The sequence below is a fragment of the Rhinopithecus bieti genome, unplaced genomic scaffold (genome assembly GCF_001698545.2).
Source record: "Rhinopithecus bieti isolate Rb0 unplaced genomic scaffold, ASM169854v2 scaffold_21777, whole genome shotgun sequence".
NCBI classification, from domain to species: Eukaryota; Metazoa; Chordata; class Mammalia; order Primates; family Cercopithecidae; genus Rhinopithecus; species Rhinopithecus bieti.
The window spans coordinates 1158574-1175043 of record NW_016810508.1 but is presented as its reverse complement, the minus strand read 5'-3'; the positions used below and the strand labels follow the sequence as shown (position 1 = coordinate 1175043).

Genomic DNA, 16470 nt, shown 5'->3' with positions numbered 1-16470 from the left:
ATATGGCCAACACTATTACCCCTACTTCACAGATGGAGCTGTACTGCTTCTGAACAGCAAAGTAAAGGACAAGAAGGTCCTTAAATAAAGTGCTCTGCCACATGGACTGGAGTCCTCCCTCAACATTTCTGTGAAAGAGAAAAAGACTATTTTTAAAACAAAATTGGGACATAATATCTAGAAATGCAAATTATGTTACAAAATAGTTTAAATTATGAACCTCCAGATAATCTTGGGTTTATTATTTCTATAATTATCCCATCCAAACTGGCACAGGCAAGGAGGACCGAGTGTGTTTTCCCTTCTCTGTGTTGCCAATCTTTCTCTCTCTCTTCCTCCATCGCTCCCTCCCTTCCTCCCCTCCTCCTCCTCCTTCTTCTTTTTCTTTCTCTCTCTCTCTTTCTCCTTCTTTTTCCCTACTTGAAATACTCCTTTGCTTTCAGGGTACTTTGAGGCAACTGACAGTCATATTTGTCTTTGTGGGGTCCCTGAGATGCCATTTTTCATTGCCCCAAGTCTACCTACGTAGGCCAGGGGATGGTTCAGAAAGAATTATATATTTCCTTTTCTGTTTTTTCTTTTTTTTTTTCTTTTGTAATCAATCCATTTGGTGAAAATCTGTAATTCACAAGTCAAATAGCATAGAACAGAAACAACTTTCGGAGCCCACTGTGGACGTGGTGGGGGCCAGCCTGTGCTGCTAAACATAGATTTTGCTGATCTGTTGGCTTCTCAGTTCATAGCATTCAGCCCCCTGGCTCCTCAGCAGCTCCTTCTCATCAGCTGTGTCTCGAGCTTTCAGCTGCGGAAAGTGGGCAGGAGAGGTGATGAGATTGTAGTGCCGGTCCAGATACCGCAGGTAGATGAGCATGTGCAAGGCGTAGGCCAACACCAGCAGCAGGATCAGGGACATTGCCAGGCCAATCAGAATAGCTGGCGAGAAGGAGGAGGCGCAGTCTCGGGCCTTGGTAAATCGTCCCCCCTTGATGGCAAAACCTTGGATCTGCAGGAGAAAGGAAGGAGCTGAAGTGATACATCCCTTCTCTCCTAGGATCTACTTCCCAGTTGGGCTGGCAGTTCTGGCCCTTAGGTAGCCAAATTTCATATACTGTCACCCTATTTGTTGAATAATTTAACCACACAATTTGACAAATGCGATTGTGCTTATGGGGACAGTGCAACTCAATCTTAAAACAGGACTGACCCAGAAATTCTGGGATGTATGGTTATCATAACTAGGAGGCTCATGAAATTCAAGACTGAAATAAACCTTGATTTCAAGGCTCTGCAAGAAAACCTCTTTTAATCTGATCCTTAGAAATATTCCATTTCATGGAAAAACCACAACTGCTGTGTTGTCTCTAAAATCCAAAGCACACTCAAAATTTTATAAGGCTAGTATAAGTTTCACAAAGATTTTAAGTCTCCATTCCTCTGCCTTTGATTCTATTGACAGTAATGAGGAAGAGTCTTTGAAGGGGGATGTCATGATCCTTAATGAGGTAAAAGATAAATAATAATCATAAAAGCTAACACTTATCGAAGGTTTTTGTGCACCATAAACTGCCTTAATTTTTTCAGTATGCAAAGAGCCTATGAGTAAGTTACTATTTAATTCCTACTTTATGGATGAGGAAACTGAGGCACAGAAAAATTAAGTAACTTGCCTAGAATCACACAACAGTAAATGTTGTTGACAGTGTAATTGAAACCTGGGCAGTGGGCATCAGACTCGCACTCCATAGCTCCTGGTGGGTTCTGTCTCTTCCTCCTCCCTACCCTCTCTTTTTATTGGTTTTACCATACAGACTTCGTCCCATTTCTGGAAGAGGTGGATACCAGCCCCTCCTTGCATCCTACCCATTACTTTTAATGGCAAAAACCACAATCACTTTTGCACCAACCAAATAGAAAGAAAAGCTTTCCATTATGTGCAGATGAAATGGTATCATTACTTGAAAGAAAGAGAGGTTCAAATTGAGAACTGGCACTGATATCTAATACTGTCAAAATGAAACAGGACTACAAAGCAATTACTTTAAAACAAGAGCCATCGCTTGTGGAAGATAGCCCCCTGTCTAGCTGGCTTTAAAAGTATGACCCTACACAGCATTGCCTCATTCAGACACCTACTCGGTTTTTGAAGAGTACATCAGACGACTATCCATGAGTGCTTTACTGAAAATTCACTTTGATGGCTTAAGTGAGCACTTTGGCATTGTCCCGTGTGTGTTAGAATTATTGAGGCCGCCCATCACTCCATAGATGCAAGGGGCCTTGCTCACCCAACTGTCTGTGCTCTTGATTGAACCCAAAGCAGCTTCTGAAGAAGACTCTTGTTCTGGCTTTGGGGATCCCTGCTCCGCCTCTCCTGTGAAGAGGCAGAGTGACTCTCTCTTTAGACTGGTGCCTGAAGAGTCGAGCTCCGCCATGACAAAAGACGACCTCACTTGATTCTGCAACTCCAGCCAAGGAGAATGTCCTCAAGTTGACTGACACTTAATTCTTTTTTTTTTTTTGAGACAGAGTTTTGCTCTTGTCGCCCAGGCTGGCGTGCAATGGCAGGATTTCAGCTCACTGTAACCTCCACTTTCAGGGCTCAAGCGATTCTCCTGCCTCAGCCTCACAAGTAGCTGGGATTACAGGCGCTTGCCACCATGCCCAGCTAAATTTTGTATTTTCAGTAGAGGTAGGGTTTCACCATGTTGGCCAGGCTAGTCTCGAACTCCTGACCTCAGGTGATCCACCCATCTCGGCCTCCTAAAGTGCTAGGATTACAGGCATGAGCCACCACACCCGGCCAACTGCCACTTAATTCTTAACAAGACTTGGTTGAGAACAGTAAGTGTGGAGAATGCCTGATACACTGTCCACCCATTTCCTGGACTAGAGGTTATACAGACATGCTGTTTCTAGCCTGCAGGTGAGTTTTGTTTGATGCAGTGCTCGGAATATCCTGAAAATTTCCTGTGAGAATCCACCAATCTAGCTTCTATTGAAAAGATTCAGCAACACCAGCCCTGCATTCCTACAAAGCAAAAATCAGCGCGGTTGAATTTGTAAAATGCTCACTGTGATGAAGGCTACTCTTTGCCACAGTCCCAGCCCAAATCACCAGTTACCCAAGGTACTTGAGTTTGCCGCACCAGCCACATCACTCTATACTCTATTCCCACCATAAGCCAGGCCAGTAGAGCTGCGCATGTGGACAGCAGCCTTTTGTACACATACCTCAGCCACCATCACCACCACCTCCTTTCCACTGGACTGAACTTGTGTTCTGCCATCTCTTCACATGAAGGGGGTTTCAACAAGGCCCACCTGTCCCCCTGAAAGCCGTGTTTATGGTACGAATGCTGATGAGGATATACACATCTCACACCACCAGGGATGAATGTGCTCATCCCAAGCACACTGGCAGCAGTCTTAGGGACCCTGTGAATATGTAACTGAGTGTTTCTCATACTGCCTGCTCCAGAACTTCAGAGCCAAATTCCTGTGCCGCCTCCAGTCAGTGCAGACAAATGGTCTCGTGGTTTTGTATATTAACCTCACTGGTGGCTCTAACTGACCTTTTCTTCCTTTGTTTTTCTCTGCCCCCACGTCTTTGCTAATTTTTTTGTTTTAATTGTTTATTACAAAATATATATGATATAAAATTTATCATCTAACCATGTTAAGTGTATACAGTTCAGGGCTATTAAGTACATTCACATTGTTGTGCAACCATTGCTGCCGTCCATCTCCAGAACATTTTCACATCTTGCAATACTGAAACATTACTCCCATTAAACACTAACTGCCCATTCCCTCCTCCCTTCAGCCCCTGGCAACTACTATTCTACTTTTCATCTTGGGGTTTGACAACTGTAAGTACCTCATATAAGTGAAATGATGCAATATTTGTTCTGTTGTGGCTGGCTTATTCCACTTAGCATAATGTCTTCAACATTCATTTGTGTTGTAGCATGTATCCAAATTTCCTTCCTCTTTTTAAATTTAATTTTTTTGAGACATCTGTCACTCAGGTTGGAGTGCAGTGGTAGAATCTTGGCTCACTGAAGCCTCGACCTCCTGGGCTCAAGCAATCCTCCTACCTCAGCCTCCCAAGTAGCTGGGACTACAGGTGATACCACTATGCCCCCAGTTGATTTCTTTTTAAAAAATTGTTTGTAGAGATGGGGGTCTCACTATATTGCCTAAGCTGGTCTCAAACTCCTGGGCTCAAGAGTGATCCTCCCGCCTCAGCCTCCCTAAGTGCTGGGTTTAAAGGCATGAGCCACCACTCCCAAATTTTCTTCATTTTTAATGCTGAATAATATTCCACTGTACATATACACTAGGTTTGTTGATCCATTCGTCCATTGATAGACATTCAGGTTGCTTGTACCTTTTGGTTATTGTGAATAATGCTGCCATGAACGTAGGTATAAACATAGGTGAAAGCTGTTCAAGTCCCTGCTTTCAATTATTTGGAGTACATAGCCAGAAGTAGAGTTGCTGGATCCCTTGGTGATTGTATGTTTAATTTTCTGTTTGTTGTTGTTTATAATAGCCATCCTGATGGATGTGAAATGATTCGCCTATTTTGAAAGTAATTTTCCTAAGTAGTATTTCCATAAGTCAACTAAGTCATTTCCGGAACAAGGTAGAAGTATAAAGCAATCAATTCCCCTGATCTAATTAGGCAAAATTATTTGTAAAATATTCCTTGTTGTCATTGTATCCTCACTGCCATTTCTGTATATATATATATACAGACACACATACACACATGTATAAACATACACATACATAATATATATTAATATTTATAAACATTTTATACATACACACACAAAAGAATCCTTGGAACCAAACTGTCCAGAATTTGAGTCGTGCCTCTACCATTAACTCTACCAGTTATACTCCTTAGAAAAATTATGTGATTATCAGAGATTCAGTCACCTCATTCATAAAAGGACCTTGCAGCATTATGGTAAGTTCTGAAGACAAAGTACATAAAATAACAACCACAGCACCAACACACATGGCTCACTCACATGTAGCAATTATTGTTAGTCCACTCCTGGCGCACTACTGAGTGTTTCTACCTATCTTAGGCCACGTAGTCCTTACATTAACAAAGATAGGTGAGAAATTGAGAGAGGTTAAGTAACTTGCCCTGGTGGCTGAGCAGTAATTTGAAACCAGGTCTGTCTGACTCCAAAATGTGAGCTTCTTCCCTACCCCAAACTGCCTTTCATCCACACCACACTTCTCTACAGAAGCTTGGGAAGGATGGAAGGGAAGAATATGCATATATGTGAATGCCCATATATATTTGGAAAAGGTTGGAATGTGCCCATGAGAGGTACATGCAAAGCCCTGCCTACTATTTCAGGGAGCGGCAGGAACAAGCTAAGCTTCATTCACAGGTAAACAGGATAGAGGAACTTGACAGAATGTCTCACAACCTAAGATTCTGGTAGTGAAAGGGAATCTCTTACACCCCATTCCTTTCTCCAAATACCTTCAAGAAGATCTTTGGGATATTTTTGACTCCCCGCTGAGTCCCTTCCTATTAACTGCCAAAGCTGTCACTCACACTGCAGATATACTTCTTATCTTCCCTGATAGGATCACTGTGCCACTCCCTGAAGGAAATAAAATAATTGTCCACCAATGCCTCTCCCCAGAAGGGCCTCTCATTGCAGGAAGTGTCAGGCCCTGGCTTCACCCACAGCTTCGCTAGGGCTTAGATGGCTGGCATTCCTCACTGATAATTATTAGTGCTGGATAAAGCTGAATGCAAAAGCAAGCCCTGGGTAGGGGGTGGGGGGTACAGGGAGATAAAATTGTCTATCCTATTCCATCTCATACCTTAAAAGGCAAAGGAAAAAACCCACCAATATTCTTTTAAAGGCATCTACTTCTCTTTTCCTTAAGCATCTAGGTTTGTTTCAGGTGTTTTTAAACAAACATTGAGCTCCTTTGGTACCAAAAACGCAGGTGCATTGAGCATATGTTTTAGTTTATTACCTGGAAATCAGTAAGAGTGACCTCCCACAGGCTCGACCCATCAGCCGTGTTGCCGGGCAGCAAGAGGGCCTGGTCCCGCGGCAGGTTTCCCACGCGTTGGCAGCGGTAGGAGTAACCGGAGGGAGCATATATGCCACTTGGGTTAAAGACCGCTTGGAATGAATTGTTGGAAACGATCTCGACTCGGCGCAAACTAAACCAGCTCTGGATGGACAACCTGTTACAATTGGTAAGGATGAATCTGAAAATGGTTATAAAATCAGCATTACTCCTAAAGAACTTTTCCCACATTTACCGACGCAAGGCATCGTCTATGAACAGTACAATGGCGCCCTCTTTTGTCAGGCAGCAGAACGGGCTTGGGGAGAGGCTTCACTTTTGTTGCAGAGCCTCCCCTGGATGGATGGGAAAGAGAAAGTGACAGGGCAGCCCCCAAAGTGGACAGTGCAAATTCCTACGAAAGAAAAAAAACACAAAGTTTGGGTTTGTTTTGCTTTGTTTTTGCTTTTTTAGAATCAACACTTGATTATGGGTTTATTCATCAAAAAATTTGAGAAAAACTTAAACGGACATCAATGAAGAATTTGCTAAATTGTGGTTTAAAATAATGATAATAGCTCTCTTAATAGCTTCTGTGTTATGTATGTGTATTGTGTTTAACCTCCACTACAACACTATGTGATAGATAATATCCTTATTCTAATTTCACAGGCAAGGAATCTAAAACACAAAGGGCTTGAACAAGCTCACTCGGAGAGTAAGTGTCAGAGCTGGGCTTCAAATCCAATCTTAACTCTTTCGGAATGGACTGTTTTCCAGCCATGAAAAAAGTCATAATTTACTTGTCATTATCATTTTATTTCAATTTTTAAAAAATTATGTGACTGCATAGAAAAAAATGTCTGGAAGGATAGAGATTAAAACATTAGTAGTGATTGCAAATGGTGTTTAGATTATTGATGATTTTCATTTTCTTCTTTCTGTAGCTCAATATTTTCTGATTTTTCTGTTTTCATTAGTTTTTCTTGTCTCTATTTGGCTCCTTTGCAAGAAGACCCTAAGACAAGGGTGTGAATATAAGAAATATTCAGAGTTTAGTCATTCAAAATATGTAAAATGGAGAGAAAAGAAACGACAGAGGAAGGGAAGGCAGCTAAAAGAGGCACATGATTAAGCAAGTTTCCAATGTGGACAAGCAGGGTTTCATTGCCGTGATAGAACCTGGGAGCCAGAGTACAGCACATGCTGCTGAGTTATCTCACCTGATGGGGAGGGAGCTGAGGTGTGTGTATGTTTCCTCCAGTCATTGGTTGAAGGCTGTTGGGCCAGGGACTGGGGACAGTGGGCCAGAGAAAGCTTTTAGGCAAAGAGAGGCTGGGAGTTGAAAGTTCAGCAGGTAGGATACAGTGCTCTCAAATGGAAAGGACCACGTAGATATTCATGGGGTACTGAGAGTTTCTGCTACATACCTTTATCATCAGAATAAATAATAATAACAACAATAATAATAAAGCTATTTTTCATTTTGGAAAAAAGTAGAATTACAGACCAAAAATATTCTCCATTTCTAGATCAAACAGGTATGTGTGTTTGGTCACTTTGTGGGGTTCTATTTACTTGTAAAGTTGCTCTGAAAGATGATGGCATATATTTTCTAAATTATGATCAGTGAAACACTAGTCTCCCATGATATGTAGACAAGTGTTCTGAGGAAGAAGGCTCTCCAAAGTTAAACACAGGAAACACTGAGTTAGTCAAAGTTACAAAGTGCAATAGTCTTCCTTAAGATTATTTCTTCTCAGAAACTTTAACATACAAGTTTACACTATGAATTGCCAAGAGAAAGACGTGGTTTAGAGTCGTTCCCAGACACATTTGACCACAACCCCCTTTTCATAAAATCTTATAAATATTCTTACAGAGCAGAAGTGTCCCACAGAGCAAAGCTTAAGAAAGACTGCCCTAGCACAATCCTGCTGGTTTCCCAAATAATGTTAAAGACACAACTACTTATCTCCACTAACAAGTTTGTCTTATAGGAAGGGAAGCACTGTATTTTATAAGAAAATAATAATAATGCCTTCAAATTGTTCCCCCCACCTCAGGAGCAGTTCCTAACTGCTTGGCTAAAGTCACTGTTGGCAGATGCATCCTTTCATACCTAAACAGCAAAAAACTGTAGGCCTTTGTTGATTGTCTGCTGGGGAACGCACATAATGAGGCTTTTTCATTGTAGTTAAATGGTAAAGTGTGATTCATTATAAGAAGCTATAGAAAATAGTTTCAAACCAGAGCCCCAGTCCTTAGAGCTTTATTTCTATTTTCTTCTTTTCTCAGATGAAAAGGATATTACATTCTCAGGACTGGGAGTTTTGTAAGTCCCTAATGCAGACGGCATGGGGGATGGGGGAGAGGGAAGAACTATGGGTATTTTGGTAGAAACTTTTAGAAAGAAAGCATTAGTATAGGATCCCATCATATCACAGCACCAACTTTTCAGTGTAATTAGGTTGACGTGGCATGCAATGTGTCACAGTGCTTGGGCATATAGCAAGCCCCTGCTTCACACATGTGGAATGAATACATTTTAGAGAGCTAATTTGAAGTGCTGAAGCTGCGATGCTCTAAAGTGCTGTCCTACCTACCTCATAGCAAGACTTCTGGGATTTCCAGCATCACCAAGCTTCAAAGACAACCTAAGAAAAGGAAATAACGCAGTCTATGAAAATAAGAATAACCCTAACTTCATGTCTGCTCAAAAGTTACCTCAAGGTGGGTCACGTAACACCTAACACACAAAATGTATAGAACATTTTTTTAATCTTGAGGTAGGCAATGGTTTCCTGAAAAAAATACAAAAGCATAAACCATAAAAGAAACTGATAAATTGCATTTTACTAAAATCCAAAATTTTTACTCTTCAAAAGACAGTTTAAGAAAACAAGAAAGGCAAGCCACACAACAGGAGAAAATACTCACAACACGTATACATAAAGAACTTTATCCAGAATACAATAAATAACACTAAAAACTCAACAAAAAGACAGCCCAATGTAAAATCGTAAAATTGTCAGAAGACTTAAGCATGTTTTAAAGAAAGATATACAAATGGTCAATAAGTACATGAAAAGATGCTCAGGACCATTAGACATTCAGGGAATGTAAAATAAAACCACAATAAAGATAACACAGTACAGGAATCAGAATGGCTAAAACATTTTTTAAACTGACTCTTAAGCTTTTAATAACTACATTTATTCCTATTTTTCTGAGAGTAAACATAAGATTTCCCAGAGCAAAGACAGATGAATTATGACTTACTCATGGGAACAACCATAGTGGTTCCCCCTTCTAATCCAATTCTCCCCCACTAGGCAGCATGAGAAGAGCCAGATGTCATCCTACACATATTGGGATTTGTAATACAGATGAGGAACACCAAAATTATCAATCTGGGAGTTTACATAGGAGAGAGATCGTGGATCCCTTCTCACCTCCCAAGAGAGGGAGAGAAACATTTGCTCCCCTAGTGTCAATAAATTCTCCTTAGGAAGAGAAGAGGGATGATTAGTCTTTGAGTGAAAGAGTTTAATTAGCCTTTGGGCAGAAGCAAAATGCTCACCATAAGGAGACAAATGGCTACAGGTCTCATACCCATGATATGTAAATAAATATCTCCAAGGGGAGGATAAGATAAGCCTCTCTGAGTTTCTAACCCCTGGAATGTCTCTATGGCCTTGAGTTTCATTACCCCTTGATACATGAACACATTACTTTCAAGAGGTAAATCTCTCACTAACTCTAACAGTTATCTTTTAACCCAGTTCCCAGTAAAAATTTGTTCAGAAATTCCTAAACATGCAGAAATATAAAAATGCCTTCTCTAGTCTCACTCTGACCATACGAAGTGTTAGTGAGAATGGGAAGCAACTGGAACTCTCATACGATGCTGGAAAAAAGGAAAAGATGTGGCCACTTAAAAAACAGCTTGGCTGTTTTCTAAAAAGGTAAACATACACATACCATATGATCCAGGCATTCTACTCCTAGTTGGAATGACAGATAAGAGAGATGAAAATACCTGCTGCCACAAAGACTTGTACATGAATGTTCATAGTGACTTTAGTGGGAAAGTTATTCAAAAAGTGAGGGAAAAAACAAATTTCTATCAACAGGTGAACAGATAAGTAAGCTGTGGTACATCTATAATACGGACTACTACTCAGCAATGAAAAGGGAAATACCACTAACACATGCAATAACATGGAAGATTATCAAAATCATTAAGCTAAGTGACAGTGGCTACACTAAAAAAGAGTACACACATGTGATTATATTTATATAAAATTCTAGAATGTGTAAACTAATTGATAATGATAGCAGATCAGTGGTTACCTGGAGATGTGACAGTGGTTGGAAAGATGCATTAATAAGACACACACAGAAAAGTTGAGGCATAATGAAAATGTTTGTTACCTTTTTTTGTTCTTTGAGACAGGGTCTTGTTCTGTCACACAGGCTCAGGGGCAGTGGCATAATCTCCACTTACTGCACCCTCCAACTTCCAGGCTCAAGCAATCCTCTCATCTCAGCCTCCTGTGTAGCTGGGACTACAGGCAAGCACCACTACACCTGGCTAATTTTTGTATCTTTGGTAAAGATAGGGTTCATCATGTTGGCCAGGCTGGTCCCTAACTCCTAATCTCAGGTGATCTGCCCATCTTGGCCTCCCAAAGTGCTGGGATTATAGGTGTGAGCCACCATGCTCAGCCATGAGGACCTTTAAGTAGCAGGTACTGTGCCATCAATTGGGAACACAAAGGAGAACTACAACCTGGAACAAGAGCTGTTCAAAAAGGAGCTCTTTTTACTCTTTCAAGCGCTCTACTCTCACACATGTAAAATGGATTCTGAATTCTTCAGGCTATAATTGCCTAAATTCCAAATACACACAGATGCTGGGATTATGCTCTATTTGCAGGGCTTTCACTATTTAAAAAGACTTCCGTAGCAAATCCATCTGCCAATAATTTGCCTCTCTCTGAACATTTTGTTTCCAAGAGCTAAAACATGGTCATCTTTTTTTAATCTGTGCTTTTGACCTTACATGGTTATGTCTTTGTTTCGGTTTGTTATTTCAGCAACTCCCATTCTGCTTCTTGAGATCTTAAGATTTCCTTGCCAGCACAAGGGCATCTGGCTCATCCATGGAATTCACAGGAATCAGCCACTAGGTCTCAGCAGCTGAGACCTCCCTTCCTAGAAGCCTCCTGTTGCCCCTCTTTGGGCAGGCTGTCTAGGATGCCTGCACACTCACCTGTGCAGGACTCCAGCAGGTGGACGCTGCACCCTCAGGGCTCACACCTGAATAGAATTCTAAGGCAGTGTCCAAAAAGACAGTCAGGTTCTACCCAATCTTTAATTTGTGTCCGGTGAGACCCAAAGCTTACTGAAGAAATTAGACACTGTTTCACTCTAGTTATCACTGGGATGCCAGGAAGGAAAAGAATGCTACTACTATTAATACTCTGAACAGCACTCAACAAGATCTCAAAGTGCTTATGCATATATTTCCTCATGTGTTTTCCACAACCTTGTAAGATAGGGCCAAGAGGAAGAAGATAAATGGTCATTTTTAAAGATGTTTTAAACCCCAGCTCTATGAACATACATGCTCCATGACTTTAGCAAGTTTTCTAACCTCTGTCATGATAACTGCCTGTGACTCCGAGAGTTACTGTGAGGAATAACAGACATGGGCCTATGAAGACCTCGCACTGTGCCTGGCCCACAGTAAACGTTCAAGGCCTCATAGCTATAATGAATAGATGTCATCATCTCCATTTGACAGATGATGATCCTACATGTCCTGCCTATAAAATCACAAAGCTCTCTGGTAGAAGTGGGCCTAGAGGCCAAGTTTTCATTCTTTCTGTCTCTAGGTTCCCAGTAATCACAAGGTATCTAAAACCCACCCCCAAAAAAAAAAAAAAAGCTGTAGGTGGCCGGGCGTGGCAGCTCACACCTGTAATCCCAGCACTTTGGGAGAACGCAAGGTGGGCAGATCACCTGAGGTCAGGAGTTCGAGACCAGTATGGCCAACATGGTGAAACGCTGTCTGTCTCTACTAAAAATACAAACAACTAGTCAGGTGTGGTGGCACCTGCCTGTAATCCCAGCTACTCAGGAGGCAGAGGCAGGAGAATCACTTGAACCTGGGAGGCAGAGATTGCAGTGAGTTGAGATCGTGCCATTGCACTCCAGCTTGGGCAACAAGCAAAACTCTGTCTTTAAAATAAAATAATAAAATAAAATAAAAAACAAATAACTGTAGGACCCTGATTTTCTCCCACAAATGCCCTAGGGTCAGGATAAATGGAATCAAGGAGAGCCAGTCAGCCATAGACAGCCAAGATTATCCCCAAGCAGGCAGCCTCTCTCTGTGCAACTGACCACAAATAAAGAGCCCTGTGGGGAATTAATTAGCACCCCAGGAAAAGGTCCTGAGCTCTCAGCATCCCATAGTCTCTTTGATAGTCTTGGATAGTTGAGCTATAACAGGATAAACAAATCTGAGAGGACTCTAGATGCTTCCACTTACAATTCCCTAAATCCCTAATAAAAGATAGTCATTCTGAACAGCAAGATACTCAGATTTGTAACATGGCTTTTAATTGTATATTAACAGAATCCATTTTTACCCATCGCCAAGAATTTTTAAGTGGGAAGTAAAGTTCAGGAATAAAAGGATGTTTCCAGCCAAAATACATAAAGTAGAAAAAGAATACACACACACACACACACACACACACACAGTTATGCTTTATATAAAGCACCCTACCCATCTAAACCAAACCAGAACAAATGCAGAGAATCTTCCAAACGGGTCTATTTTATCAACAAATGTTGAAAAGAAGGTTTATAGAAAGCAAGCAGGACATGCCAGATTTCCTCTCCCTGGACCAAAATAAATAAAACAAAATTTTGCTTGGATGACTGAAAAGCAGAAAAGGCATTGGAAATTGATTTGCCCTTCAAACATGTTATTTGTTTAACCTGCTTCTCTCAAATCAAAACTAATTATTTCAATCATTTTGAAATGTCCCAAAGAATTATCTGGAATTTAGCCATTGAAAAGTGCCCTGCACATTTGCAAACAGGCAATATTCCACTATTTCAGCATACTGACACACCCCCCCGGCCCCCACCTCCACAGAGTCAAGCATTTGTCCTGGCTAGTGTGTCACCCACTAGAATGTGTATAACTCTGCTGGGATATGTGATCTCTTCCCTGTTAGGATAAAAGTAGTTTAACACCTAACATTTGGAGTTGAGACCAAGCCTGGAATCCTTTGCTGTCTTCAAAATGAGTTTGAGAACCCTCGCTTTCCAAAGTCTCATTTTCTACAAGTTATTCTGACAATTAGCAAAAAGGTTCAGCAGAAAACTGCCAGGAAAATATAACTTTTTTATTTTATTTTATTTTAGACCGAGTCTCACTCTGTCGCCCAGGCTGGAGTGCAATGGTGGGATCTCAGCTCACTGCAACCTCTGCCTCCCAGGTTCAAGCAATTCTCCTGCCTCAACCTCCTGAGTAGCTGGGATTACAGGCACCCGCCACCATGCCCGGCTAATTTTGTATTTTGTAGAGACGAGGTTTCACCATGTTGGCCAGGCAGGTCTCAAACTCCTGATCTCAGGTGATCCACCCCCTCGGCCTCCCAAAATGCTGCGATTACAGGCATGAGCCACTGTGCCCAGCCAACAATTTTTGAAGTTAACTTCTGACTTGTTCCTTTATTTTAGACAGTGAATACTTTCTCAAAGATGTGTGTCAGGGTCCTATACAAAGGAGCCTACTTTTTTTTTTTTTTCTGAAATGACAAAAAAATTGAATGCAGAGTTAACAACGCAATAGCCCTAAGGGCTTCCTCAAACTGAGAGATCAACATACCTAGCACTTTCTTCAGTGCAATTTGAGTTGTCAGGGTCCACTGTTACCTTCTGACCAAATGCCTCGTCTGTAAGGTCCAGCCAGGTTTGATTCTTAAATTTAATCGTGATTCTTTTGACCCAGAAGAGAATGCAAGGAATTCCATCGATGGAGACGTTAACTGGACCATGATGGCTGAATGCATTCCAAGGTTCTTTTTCTAAATGCCCTTCTTTGCTCAGATTGTAGTTGAGAGCCTAATTAACCAAATGTAAAGAACGTAAGAGATGAACTTGTGTCTATGGTGCAAAAGGCTTCCTAGAAATGAAAGAGCTAATTCATATCCCGTAATGGTAAATACATGTCATTATACATTTATTAAAACCCATAAAATGTACAATACAAAGAAAGAAATTTACACCAACTACTCTAGTGTAAATACAGATAAAAGAAAAATTAGTTAATAGAGAGCTGCAACTTATGCTTACCAGTAACCAAAGATTATTATTATTATAGCAACAGAAGTGAAGCTGAATATTGTAATGAAAATATAAGAAAGCAAGTAAAATTAAGTATTTTAAGTTTTTCTCAACTGTAAGATTCTAGAATAAACAGAAAACCAAATACCACACGTTCTCACTTATAAGTGGGAGCTAAGCATTGAGTACACATGGACATAAATATGCAAACCATCGACACTGTGGATGACTGGAGAGTGGAGGGAGTGGAGTGGGTTAAAAAACTACCTATCGGATACTATGCTCACTATCAGGGTGATATGATTCATACCACAAACCCCAGCATCATGCACTACTCCCATGTAACAAATCTGCACATGGACCCTCTGTATCCAAAATAAAAGTTGACTTTTAAAAAGAAGAGATTCTAGCCAGGCGCGGTGGCTCACGCCTGTAATCCCAGTATTTTGGGAGGCCGAGGCGGGTGGATCACAAGGTCAGGAGATCAAGACCATCCTGGCTAACATGGTGAAACCCTATCTCTACTAAAAATACAAAAAATTAGCCGGGCGTGGTGGTGGGTGCCTTGTAGTCCCAGCTACTTGGGAGGCTGAGGCAGAAGAGTGGTGTGAGTCTGGGAGGTGGAGCTTGCAGTGAGCCGAGATCGCACCACCGCACTCCAGCCTCGGCGACAGAGGGAGACTCCGTCTCAAAAAAGTAAATAAATAAAATTTTAAAAAATAAATAAAATAAAATAAAAATAGAGATTCCATAATACATTTCCTCACCCTAATTTGAAGCAAAAATATGTTACTTATTAAATCAATTATAATTACTATTTTCACAGGAGCACAGACATGATTGAAATGTGTTTTTAAGTTTTTTAGAGCTAGATTACAATCTGGTTTCCTGGCATAACCATACCTGTGTGATTGGTATTGTTGTGAAATTCTGGACTGGTTTCGTACCTCCATTATTCTGATCTGTCAAATAAATAATGATGTGGTTACCAATGCGAAATGTCCTTTATTTATTAATGTAATTGAGTGGCAATAATATGCTAAACACTGTCACATATATCAAGCTTGAGCCCCTTTTGACTCATCGTTTAGAACACACTAATATAAGATTTCACATGAGTGACTCCTGGTACAGACACCATTGGTCAGGGAATTCTGTCACAGAAAAAGCCCTTCCCCACCCCACATGGAATCATGTGGGCAACTGGAATCTTACCATTCTTCATAACCACTTCTTTATTTGAAGATGTTGGAGAACTGAAATTAGAGAAAAACAAAAAAATTAAAAGATGCTGAATAAATATCTACAATTCAGATGTTATAGGAAATTTTAAGAAGTATACTTCACTTTATTACATCTCAGAATAGAGGAGCAGAAACAGCCTGCCAAAACTCTTCATTTCTTAATAGTGAATTTCCCATTTAAAAAGTAGTATGTCTCTCCCCGTTGTCTCTGCATTTAACAGAGAGAGAAAGTAACATATGTTCTTCAAAAAACAAATATGAAAAATAAAGAAAAATTTTAGAAACAAAATTTTTTTATTGTATTTTATTTTATTTGAGATGGAGTCTCACTCTGTCGCCCAAGGTAGAGTCCAGTAGTGTGATCTCGGCTCCCTGCAACCTCTGCCTCCTGGGTTCAAGTGATTCTCCTGCCTCAGCCTCCTGAGTAGCTGGGATTACAGGTGTACCACCACACCCTACTAATTATTGTATTTTTAGTAGAGATGGGGTATCACCATGTTGGCCAGGCTGCTCTTGAACTCCTACCTCAGGTGATCCACCCACCTCGGCCTCCCCAAGTGCTGCAATTACAGGTGTGAGCCACCATGCCCAGCCAGAAAAATTATTTTAAATCAAACCTGATTCTTATTTACTGAATAATATTGCGGGCAGGGGGGCCTACTATGTGCCCAGCAGTGTGCTACACGCTAAGGTTTAACCAATAACAAATACAAAATAACAAAATAATAAAGCATATAAAACATTTTACAGTGAAATTTCATACTGCATTGCATTGTTAACATATCAAAGCCAA

The 16470-nt window shown here is 40.8% G+C and overlaps 1 protein-coding gene across 4 annotated transcripts in view; it reads right to left on the bottom strand.

Annotated features, from left to right (window-relative positions):
* Positions 1-409: 409 nt before the first annotated feature.
* Positions 410-16470, bottom strand: part of LOC108542269 (V-type proton ATPase subunit S1-like protein) — a 44847-nt gene continuing 28786 nt past the window's right edge. For 3 of the 4 annotated variants that reach the window (XM_017892225.1, XM_017892227.1, XM_017892228.1), the window contains 6 exons: positions 15649-15689; positions 15337-15395; positions 13976-14211; positions 8667-8717; positions 6022-6262; positions 410-1003 (listed from right to left, as the gene is read on the bottom strand). In XM_017892225.1, the coding sequence (XP_017747714.1) occupies positions 701-1003; positions 6022-6262; positions 8667-8717; positions 13976-14211; positions 15337-15395; positions 15649-15689 (931 nt within the window). In that variant the 3' untranslated portion in view covers positions 410-700. The remainder of the gene's footprint in view (positions 1004-6021; positions 6263-8666; positions 8718-13975; positions 14212-15336; positions 15396-15648; positions 15690-16470) is intronic. The other variant, XM_017892226.1, reaches the window with a different exon arrangement.